The 11,541-nt window shown below is 40.6% G+C and overlaps 1 protein-coding gene and 1 long non-coding RNA gene across 4 annotated transcripts in view; one reads left to right on the top strand and one right to left on the bottom strand.

Moving 5' to 3' along the window:
- The first annotated feature begins 69 nt into the window (after positions 1-69).
- On the top strand, positions 70-9,899 carry LOC135312611 (uncharacterized). 3 transcript variants are annotated; one of them, XR_010372229.1, is made up of 3 exons: positions 70-168; positions 8,121-8,183; positions 9,518-9,899. It is a non-coding gene; the product is annotated as an uncharacterized LOC135312611 (long non-coding RNA). The 3 variants fall into 3 exon arrangements; XR_010372228.1 differs by having other exon boundaries at positions 8,121-9,899; XR_010372227.1 differs by lacking the exon at positions 70-168 and adding an exon at positions 874-1,346 and having other exon boundaries at positions 8,121-9,899.
- Positions 1,612-11,541, bottom strand: part of LAMA4 (laminin subunit alpha 4) — a 107,819-nt gene continuing 97,889 nt past the window's right edge. Inside the window, exons 36-38 of the mRNA XM_009511816.2 lie at positions 9,640-9,733; positions 8,529-8,648; positions 1,612-7,047 (exon numbers count right to left, since the gene is read on the bottom strand). Coding sequence (XP_009510111.2) covers positions 6,902-7,047; positions 8,529-8,648; positions 9,640-9,733 — 360 coding nt within the window. The 3' untranslated portion in view covers positions 1,612-6,901. The remainder of the gene's footprint in view (positions 7,048-8,528; positions 8,649-9,639; positions 9,734-11,541) is intronic.

The raw sequence follows: 11,541 nt of genomic DNA, 5'->3' as shown, positions 1-11,541 counted from the left end.
TGGGACGTCCCACCCCTGGGTTTAGCTGCGGGCGCTCGCCGCCTACCCGTCGCGAGTGGAACATTCCATTGGGCGGAGGTGGGGGGGGCGGGGGTGCGGTGCCTCGCCTGTAGCGTGACGGGTATGTGGGCGCGCCTCAGGCCGGTGGGTCCCGGCGGCAGCGAGGCAGTAGGTTGTTTGCGTGTTGCTCCTGATGGCCACGACTGCTTCTGTAAGGCTTGGTGTAAAAATAAGAGAGCGCTGAGGGAGCAGCATCGTGTCTGCTCGCCTGTTCGGCAGTACGGGAGCAGTGAGGGACTTGGTGAGGTACTCAGAGACTCTGCGAAGTGTTGAGGGTGAACCTCTCAGGGTCTGCAGGGTCTCTGCTAAAGCCCAAATACAAGACACATGGCGAAGACCTAAAGTGAAGTCTTTCTATGGGAGAACAGAAATATTTCTTTCCAATACAGTTCATTAGTGTGGCCAGCAGGTCGAGGGAGGTTATCCTCCCCCTCTGCTCTGCCCTAGTGAGGCCACGTCTGGAGCACTGCATCCAGTTCTGGGCTCGCCAGATCAAGAAAGACTGGGAACTTCTGGAGGGAGTCCAGCGGAGAGCTACCAAGATGGTCAGGGGACGGGAACATCTCTTACGAAGAAAGGCCAGGAGACTGGGTTTATTCAGCCTGGAGAAGACTGAAGGGGGTTCTTGTCAATACTTAAAATTATCTGAAGGGTGGGTGTCAGAGGAGGATGGGGCCAGGCTCTTTTCAGAGGTGCCCAACAGCAGGACAAGGGGCAATGGGCACAAGTTGGAACACAGGAAGTTCCACCTGAATATGAGGAAAAACTTCTTTCCTGTGAGGGTGCCAGAGCAGTGGCACAGGCTGCCCAAGGGAGGCTGCGGAGTCTCCTTCCGTGGAAACATTCAAAACCTGCTTGGATGTGGTCCTGTGCCCCCTGCTCTGGGTGTCCCTGCTCAAGCGGGGGGGGTTGGATTAGATGATTTCCAGAGGCCCCTTCCAACCTCTGCCATTCTGTGATTACCTTTTATTGCTAGAAATGTCTGATGAGTTACATTTTATTTTCCCCAAATACATTATTCAGAGTGATAGTGTGAAATGCACCAAATGATAGAAAAATACAAATTAAAAATTAAATGAAAAAATGGTCATGTGGAAACGCTGTAATGATGTACCCTCCCATCAGGCTTGCAAACTATGCTTTTCTTTAAGCTCATTTTCATATTTTGTGTGCAAATATTTGTCCACAGTGCAATTTGGAGGTGCTTTTGCCTGTGTGTTGAACATAGCAACTTTGGGACTGAAAATGAGAGAGGAGGAATGTAGAGATGCTATTGTCTCAGCACGGTAAGACTGGTCCACAGCATAGCTACGCTGCAAAATGATGTAGAGAACATGTGATACGCAAAGCAGTTGATTGCAGAAGGCTCTCTTGTGACACAGATGGCATTTCTGCTTCCTGTGGGAGAGCAAAAGTACTGCCATGCAACCCAGTTCATTAGATTTTATGGCTAAAACTATCCAACACAATATGCTTTTCCCAAATCTGTTATTTCTGGTGCTGGTGTGCAAACAAAATTTGTTAAATGAAATTCTTAATAGAAATCTGAAGTTCGGTGTATCTTAATCCTTTATTTGCTCTGGAGACACCATGGTGCTGACTCCTGGACATGACCTACGATCTTGTAGAGATCAATTATAAGTCCCCAGGAAAAGAAAATAATACTGAATGACTATTTAAAAAACTTTACTGGAAAGATTAACTATGTATTGCAGCAAATACAGTAATAGTAATACATGATATATAAAATACATATCAAGACTAATTTTTAAAAACTTAATTGAAAGAGAAGACTCAATCTACTGGAAATCTGTGTTGTTCTTAAGAAAAAGTAATGAGTGGCCCAAGCTTACTCCAGATTCACATTTGAAGTTGAAAAGGACCAATGGCTTCGGTGTTTCAGGCAGGTGGAAAGTTCAGCGTGAATAGAGTAATACTGTCTCAAACACTTTTATAAACTAATCACCAATGTAAAACTACATGAATATTGATCAGGAAAGCAACTGGAGTTTCTTGTCTCTGGACAGACTAGATGTAACTTACAGCTTAATTTTGCTCCCTGTGGTTATGTGAACTGGTCTGAGCCTGTAGGCTGTGGTCTGTTCTAGCTGCTAGATGTGAAACTGTTTCTATACTTCTTGCCTACCGTCATGTCTTTGAAGAGTTCCCTTCACATGTCTTTTTGGCCTTACTTAGGCTAAAAGCAGTACAACATTGCTTGTAAACATTCCAAAGCTTAATTTAAAGTCTACAGAAGTCTCTTAACATTACTGTATCCGGCTGCTTTCTTCCTGTGTAATTAGCTACATTTTCTACTTGTTCTTTCAGTTACCTGTAGTTTTTGTGTTCTATATCCCATCAATATTCAGCTTAATGGGATTCACTCCATTGAACATGAGATTGCAGCAAGAAACCTTGTGCTTTGGTTTCCAATATGCTATTAAGAGGTCTGTGATGGCAAATGGAAAGTGATTATTCTCACTGAGCTTGGAAACACTGTGAATCAGAGATGCAGTTGAGATTCATATTCATGTGGGAATATTTTTTAGCTTCCAAAGGAGGTCCAAGGGCAGGAAGTGGATTTGTAATAACCAGTTTGGCTTAATGCATGTGCTCAGAGGTTTAATGAAACAGCCAGCTCAATGATGTGAAAGAAATAATCACACACTGACTTTCTGCTTTGTTGTAGATGAAGCTGTACTTCATCTAACATAGTGTAAATGTATGAATCTAGTCAGGTCCCCTCAGAGACTCTTTGCCTGTGTTAATCATTTAATCAACACTCTTATGCTAATATATGTTTCTTACCCTTATTTTTTCAGTAACTTTTTGTTGTTGATATTATACAGTAATAGCATTCCACAGCTTTGGAACATTGAGTAATTGAATTGTAGGAATAATATAGTATGTCACTGAGAGGAAATGAGTTGACATGGACCACTGTGAATCTGTGAATAACCCTTAAATCCCAACCACAACAAGAGCCAAATGTACATTGCAATTTAAATATATGTGCTATGCTTTCAGCATCTTTTTAATGACAGTCATTTGACTATTTAGGCCACATGCTGCTGTAGGGAGAATATACTGGAATTTGAACTAGTGTTATTCTTTGATTTATATTAGGGCTTAGTTCACATATGAAAGTTTGGATTGTTTGGGTTTTGTTGTTTGTTTTTTTTTTTTTTTACTTAGAATGGCTGGCTTTTGAGGAGTTAATGTCAGACCTGTAATCCTTGATCCTTCATTTTCCTTTTCAAGCTATTGTCCATACTCTTGATCCTTGAGGAGAAGGAAGTATTAATAGGAACCTTTGACTATGGGAGATCTCTACAGATCTTCAGAAATAAGAGAGAGAGGGGCCAGAAGTCCTAATTAAATACCCTATTTTGAAGCAGTTTGTTGAATATTTCAACTTGAAATTAGATTCTTTCTTACATAGCTGTGCAAATGTAAAATTTCAGAATATTCCATGATATAATAACAGTGTAGTTGTAGCCCTGATTTAGATAACGCCTATAACAACAGCTTGTTAAAACTCTGAAGGTGGCAGAGAAATCTCCTTAGGTTCAGAGCTCATTTTTTTGTAGGCTTTCTGCAGAATTGAGATAGTTATATTCAAATTGAAAATGCAGATGGACGGTCTGATGATGTACCTCAGAACTTGGAGATTTTTTTTCCCAAATATTTGTAGATGAAGGGTCTTGTACTTGGGAGCTCTAAGTTCTAAGATACAGAATACAAAATGAATTCTGGGAAGATTTCTGCTTAGGCAGTTGCCTTCTCTTAAACACCAGGAGCTTTGAAGTGAATGCGGAGGTGTGTGCAATGTAATGCATCACATACAGACTTTCTTTGGTGCATATAGAATGGTAATTTCAAGGTACATATGGATGCTGGGGGCAGGGAAATTTGCATTATTCTCTGCTGTCTCCCAAGTCCGCAAGTATCCTCTGGTTTATAGTATTTTTCTTTTGAAACCCTGTTCTGCAGAGGGAAAACCTGCACCTCTGAGGCTTAGAAAGGAAAACTAAGATACCCTCTACAAATACTGCCGTGTTTGGTTAGCTGGTGATACAATAAAAAGAAGTAAATTGAATGGCAGCAGTTTATGAATTTTAATGTGTTTTTTATTTACTTACTACTTTACTGTATTTTCAGTTTTCCATATATAAAGTATGCAAAGGACTGATTAATCAGAAAAGTCATTCCTAAATGTAAATCCACTGAACAAAACTAAATCTCATTGCAGCAAATATGTCTAAGAAAAATATTTTTTTATTCAGAGAGCTTAGATGTGGATATGAGAAAATATGCTTTAGTTTGAAATAGGTGTAAGATGGAAAAACATTCTGAGTATGTGTGTACCAGTTAACATATAATGCTCCACTTAATTCCAGCATTCACTAAACTGTGATGCTCTTAGGTGGCACAAGCATATGCTATTCCTGGCTATCTCTGCTTAGCAGCTGCAGACAACCTTGAAAGGAATTTCAGTAATGCTTGTAAGGAACCAGTCTAAGCAGGGAATCTGCTGTTCTTTTCTCTCCAGCAATGGGGTCCTGGAGACAACAGCGTGAGGAAGCTTAGCTCAGGTTGTGGTGCCATGAGATTGAGCCAATCAAACAACTCGCTGCCACTGGAAGGAACAAACTCCCCTTTTTACCCCTGCTCCCAGCTGCACAGCCCTGATACCACACAAGGCCTCTGGTACCCACTGGGAACGCAGCTCACTGATCTGAAGACACTCCCCTTCACCCCCAATAGCAAAAAAATTCCCAAACCAAAAGCCCTAAATGTTTTATGTTGAGAGTCTAGATAGTAGCTGGGAGCAGGAAAGAGTTGAGCAGGCATACTGGTTTTGGTATCTGAGACAAGGATGGTATTTGATGGCAACTGGATTTGGGGACCCGTGATGTGCTTGATTCAGGGAGACTGCACAGGGGTACTCTTACTGATTGCTTCTGAACTATGAACAGCGGGCTATGGAGTTGTGAAAAGAGGGGGCTATATACCACACCCAGAAGTAGGGGGCCTCCTCTGTGGTTGGGAAGGGAATCAGACCTGGGAGCATATTGCCTGGGAGTTGCGGGGACCAGAATGGGAGATGTGTGCCAGAGAAGGCGGTTGGAACAGGCATGGGGCAGAAAGCATGAGGAGAGCTGACAAGGCTTGTGGAAGGAGAGGCAGTGGCTGCTGGAGCCACAGTCTTCTCTCATCCACTCACCACCCAAAACTGGGCTCTAGAGACAAGTGGAGAGGCAGTAATGGGGTCCCAGCTGCCACAGGGTCCCTGTGGCAGTCTGTCCACAGCTTGCAGTTTTTTACCCAGTGAGCCAAGACCACTTCAATATGTCAAAACCGTTTTCCTACTGAGAGAATAGTAGGGAAGCTACTGATTAGTGCTGACACGTGTCGTATTCTGGTGGTTCCTCCAGCTGCCCATAGATTCAAGGTCTTTGGATTCCAGTTGTCACTTGTGTGTTTTCCAGATGAGCTCCTGTTAATTTTTAGTCTGGAGGGTGTTGTCCTTTCCTGCTCTGCAGCTGGTCATATTTTGAGTTGGTTCCAACAGTAATTTGCTCAGCGATCATAAAACTTTCTGTCAACAATAGTTTATTCTTTAAAGAAAAGAAACCTAACTGGCTTTGATGCCTTGTAGGTTATCACTGAAGAGACTAAGTTTTGCAAGGACTTTGTCTGATGTTCAAGCCTACTGTGAGCTAGAGCCTAGTATTAACTTCCATCTACCTTCTATGACTTTAACATGGCTTAGATTTACATCCCTTTGTCTTCTGTTTACATCTTCCTATTTCACCACCATTTCCTCTGCAGCAGCGTATCTCCCAGGATACACTCTGCAGAAACACGTTCCTAGTTTGAGGATTACTGCTGTAAACTGAAGTCCTGCAGCAGTCTCACAAGGAAGTGATGATTTTATGTGATAAGGGATTTGCCTGTAACTGTGACTATGATTCTGCTTTCTACACCTTGAGTTTACTTGTGTAATAGTCGTGCAAATGATATCACAATCAGATTGTGGATTTAGTGCTGTGTTTGTATGTAAGTGCATTTAAAAATTTAGAGGAAAAAAAATTGAAATTTTGAATTTTCTCTCTTCTCCTCCTACATAAGGCAAGTATTGCTCTAAAATTACCTTGCTTAGGTAAGTGATCAGTTATATAAATTGTCTGTCTTAAAAGATATACATCCTGACTTCAGATTGTGCTAGAGCATATCCATGAAGCCTAGAAGTGGAATAAAAATTTTAGTTCTTCATTGCTCGTAAGCTTACATAATTGGTATGCTCACTGCCCCCCATTTTAATTGAGGAATATATAAATAAGTTGAATGGAAAGTTAAAAAAAATTATCTTTGAACGCAGTTATTTGCAATTTAAGTCTATTATCTAACTTTACTTTTTAATGTGCATTAGCAGATCTTTTCCTGCAAAACAAAGGGTGACCTAAGGTATGGAATGAAATGCTGTAGAGGATCTATCATGAAAGTAACATATTTAATATAATTTTCATTTCTTTTATAATCTCACATTTTCATATAACAGACTGGCCACACATACCCTATAAGAAATGGTAAAGCTCACTCTTGTGGTATAGCAAGAGAAGTGCAGAAGCAATAGCCCTTTATTCTTCAGTGATTTTTGTTTGCACATAAATATTAGAAGTGAACCTTAAAAATACTGCTTTCTGTAGACGAATCCTTGATATTTTCATTTTCCTCTTGATGAACATGGCTTCTTTTGTTTTACTTTTATTTCTGTGATCTAAGGAACTGCACTGTTCCTGTGCTTAGCACTGCACTGTGCTAAGGTCCAGCACTGTTAGGCTGCTGGACACGTGTTGATGCTTACAGCACCACTAACCAAAGCTGCTTTACTAAAACTCACTGGTTTTTCATCAATCATGAAGTTACGAATACAGCCAATGAAGGAGCTGCGTGTAGTCAGCCTGGATGTTAGCAGAGACTCTGGAAGAAGCAGATTAAAAAAAAAAAAAAGAAAAGAAAAGAAAAAAAAAATTAGAGCTCCTGATGACCAAAACAATCAGCTTGGTGGCAGAATCTTTCCAATTTGCTACTAATGACAGCTGACAGCTCTGCTGAATCTTCTGGGGGTCTTTTAAAATGTCTGGTTCACTGCCAGCGTCCTAGAAGGCATTAGAGTAGGTATGGAGAGTTACCTACATCTATGTAAGAGTCTTGATACTACATAGCCAGTAGAGGCCCCATCTTGCATTTTTTGACAACTGCATTTTCTTTTAAGTAATGGAGTAGATGAATCCCAGGGTGTGTGTTTGCAGTTTCTTTTAACATTACATGTACTGTCATCTGCATCTGATTTGTTAGTTTGCATTTAGTTTATGATATTTACATAGTATTAGTATTATATCTTGTTTGTTGTCGTGAAGTTCATTGTAAGATTTTTCTGTGCTGGGGTGATAATAGGTTTATATAGATAATAGCATTATAGGGCCAATGTATGGCATTGCTTTAGTATTCTGTAATTAATGTAGAAATAGAAGGCTCTACTATGAAGCAGAACAGCATTTGCAATTATGACTTTATATTACCTCTCTGGGAAGAGTTCTGTCCTAATAAAATTCCAGTTTGGATTTAAAGAGTGAACAGGCATCTGCACATAGATTTTATTATTCCCTTTAGGCTCATTTTTCCTTCTGGTAGTGTGGGATGGATGCAAACATCACGCACTCAAGCCACTAATCCAAGATAAGTAATGTAATAAATTTTGTAGTTAGAGCTGTTCATGATTGACATGCAAGGCACAGAGAAATAATGCTGCATGTTTTCAATGATAAATGTACAGCAGATGACATAAAAATTGAATCACATAGTGTTGATTACAGTTTGCATATGAACCCCAACAGAGTAGCTCTGTATGTTGAATGAGGGAAGTACACATAGTAATCCTGGCCCACACTACACAGATGGTCTGTGAGTCACAAATTCACATTAGCAGACACCTGTGCAATAGGAATCACTGGTCAGAAAAAGAATCTTCATGTTTTGTCTTGTGTTTAAAGACACCATTGCTTGAAGGAGAGAAAGAAGCCTACCAGCAACAAAACCTTGAGACTCCAGTTACAGTGAGTTTCCAATTCTGTAAATAAATAAATCACTTCTTAAAAAGACAGTAAGCCTGAACTGGAAAGTAAAGTGGGGAAAAAAGTGGGTTTTTTTTCTATCTAGCTGAGTCCATATCTGACCTTCCAGCAACTGTGAATGCTTTAATTTCAATGAAGCAGCGCTTTTTTCTTTGAGAACTTGAGGCAGAGCATTTCTGATCAGCTCTTGCGCCATTGAATTTTACCAGTTTGTTCACATGAGATATGTTTTGTTCTCTTTTGAAATGAAAACTAAGTCTCTACGCTTTCTCTGGAAACCATGTTGAAATTTGAGAACAACGTTTCACAAAGCTGCCAAAAACTTACCTGGTACACCTCCAATAAACACTGGCTCCCTGTGGTCAGTTGCCTTTGGATTTAGTGGCCCTACCACATGGTTGACTTCAGAGTCTACATCCAGCTGCACCACATTAGCATCTCTAATAACTGAAAGGAGAAGAAACAGGGATCAAGAAGATTGTAAGTAGCATGTGAGTTCTCTGTGACAGACAGGAGTTATCTGTTTGGTCTGAGTAGTTTGGTTTAGTATGTGCTAGATTGCCTGTGAGCCATCAGTGACACTATGTGGGCAGATTCAGGCTCAGAGCCAATGGAAGATACAGTGTGGGAGCAAGGGTGCTTCTGAGTGGGGCTCTTGATTGCTGGCAGCTGTGTCTAGGCTGCAGGGTATGTTCATACAATGGTGTGTTGCTTAGAAAAACTGTTTGCCACATCGTCCCCAACAGGGGATGTATTAGAATACAGTGAGGTTTCCCCCTTGCTTATGTGTCTGGGTTTTCCTTCAGAAGGAAACCAGAATGCGTGGGCGAAGGATACACACTCAGATCTCTTCTGAATGTGATACTGGGAGACATCCTAAGTGGGCATCTAGACAGGAAGGTAAGGAAGTTCAAAGTACCTGAGGTTTAGAAGTACTTGTTGACTTTCAAACCCAGGAAAGAAGATTGCTGTCTGGCACAGAGGCAAATCCTGACTATAGACATCTCTCTGCGTGAGGCAGAGGCTCCCCAGATCTGTCCTGTTACTTGACATTTAAGGGCAGCATATACTTGTGCCTACTACATTCTGCCAACTTATTTAACCTCTAAGTGGAAAAAGAAGAATATAATCTGTTAGATGACTTAAGCAAGGTTGCCAGCATTTCAGCTAGGCTGTTTTGTGCTCTTTGAACAGGAGCTTCCATCTTGGCTTGTTCTTTGTAGGAACTTGTGCTTGTCCTCCCAGGAAGATCTACAGTTCCTGTATCTGAGGGATGAATACAACTGTGTCTTTCATACAGGCTTGTGTCTTGACAGGTGAAAAGGAAGAACTGAAAATATGACCCCGTTCCCAGTGCACCAGCCCATGGAGGTGTGTATCTGCGGAGGGAGAACTGGGCTTTGTCACATTAGTTAGGGGATGATCGTGTTTTACTGACCTGCAATTCGGTGCCACCTGCCATCGCAGAGACTCTGTTTCAGTGTCACTGAAGTTGAAAAATCCCTGATTCCATTATTCAGTTTCACAGTAACCTGGAGGAAAATAATGTAGTCATCACTGTAAACCCCCTCCTGTTCTGTCTGTCTTCTTCTGTTGTAATAATGCTGTGTTCCCCACTCAAAACATGTCTAATATGTAAGTGAAAGAAAAACATGATTTCATGAAAACCTTTAAAATAAAGCACCTTTCTAATTTACAGATTTAGGGTGTTTTTTTTTTTTTTTTTAATAATTCAATAGTTCTGCAACATTTCTGATTTGAACTCAAGGAAGAGTTCAAAAAAAGATTTTAAAATAACACTTAATTTCACTCAAATTTTCTAGTACTGCTACTCTATAATTTCCTGTGTGGCAAATTAGTGTTTAGAGACATCAGATGATGTTTTGGCATCTTGCTAGCCACTTAATAAGGAAAATGGTCATGAAAACCCTAAGTATAAGCAAACAGATAAGATGTGAGAAAGGAATAGAAAGGGAACTTGAGAATGACTTTTAAGTTACTTGTTCAAGGTTACCAGCAAATCTCTGGCAGAGCTAGAAAGTGAACCTAATGCTGAATTTTGCACCTCTGCTTTAGTTATGTGGAAATGTTACAGCAGCGGCAGAGCAGTGTCGTGTCCCTGTTGTGGGGCATGAGATTCCCAGTGGTGATTGCCAGAGAGCTCCAAACACTGAGTCCAGCCACTCAGGCTTTTCAGATGTCTAAGTTGTCCCTGATAATGCTGACAACTTATTGACTGAAAAGGTTGCAAGGAAACAACTTATATTTAATTTTAGAAGATCTCTGTTTTAACATAGTTGTAGCTAAGAATTTTTGTTTTTTTTCCCTCACAAGGGCACCAGCAAACAAAAATGAAATGATCCTCATGTTCTGTTTTATCCACCTTTGGACAAAATATATAGGGGTGAATCATGAGAGAAAGTGGCTCCTTAATAAATCACCCAGACAAGCTGTACTGATAGAGAGAGATGCATACATTTTAAAAAATGAATTAAAGGCGCTGATTGTTCTTATTTGTCCAGCAAAAATGGTTTTACAAAACAGGTCTTCAGTAATGCATTCAAAGAGAGCAGATAGTTAATGGTAAAAATCACAGATGCGTGCTAAGGAGGTAACTAGCATACCCGTTGCAGTGACAAACAGGGAAGAGCTGCTTTTCCAGGGTGAATTTTGTTTATGAATTGCAATTGCATTGTATAGGAAATGAGGTTTGAAGCAGTAAGTGAGGCAATATCTTCTGCTAGATCAACTGATACAGCTGGAAAACCAGACAAGTTTCTGGACATGCAAACCTTCCATCAGATCCTTACATAAGAAGTACTAGACTGGACCAGTTTTATATAGATGCAACTTTTAAGTGTGGCACAATATACAGCAATGCAACGTGCTTTAAGAAGTTCTTTGTTAATTCACCAAGGACCAGCTACAGCTGTAAGAATGGGCTTTATCTTACCTAATCAGCTGTCAAAAGTTAGATGCCTAGCTGAAGCACCTGTTGTTCTCTCTATACTCAATACAGAAAAACAGATTCTCTGAATGACAGCTCATTTAGTCGCCTGTATCAGACATCTGCATTAGGATAGGATGAATCACCATGCTAAACTGTCTACCCAGTCACTCTACTGTAGGTTCCTGTTCTCCTAAGAGAGATGACAGCATGTTTCCTCAGGTGTTGCATTTCTTACTGAGGTACAGCGGCCTCACTTAAATACTCTTCCACTTTGGTTGACAGTTAGATACTGGGTAGTGCATTGCAGTGGTTAAAGAATATCTCTTGGCTATTCCCTGAGATTCTTTTCTGCAAAGAAGGAATTTTCCTCCCCCCCGCTCTAAACCTTTG

The sequence above is a fragment of the Phalacrocorax carbo genome, chromosome 3 (assembly GCF_963921805.1).
Source record: "Phalacrocorax carbo chromosome 3, bPhaCar2.1, whole genome shotgun sequence".
Lineage (NCBI taxonomy): Eukaryota > Metazoa > Chordata > Aves > Suliformes > Phalacrocoracidae > Phalacrocorax > Phalacrocorax carbo.
The sequence above is the reverse complement of the archived record's forward strand: the minus strand, read 5'-3'. Positions and strand labels throughout refer to the sequence as shown.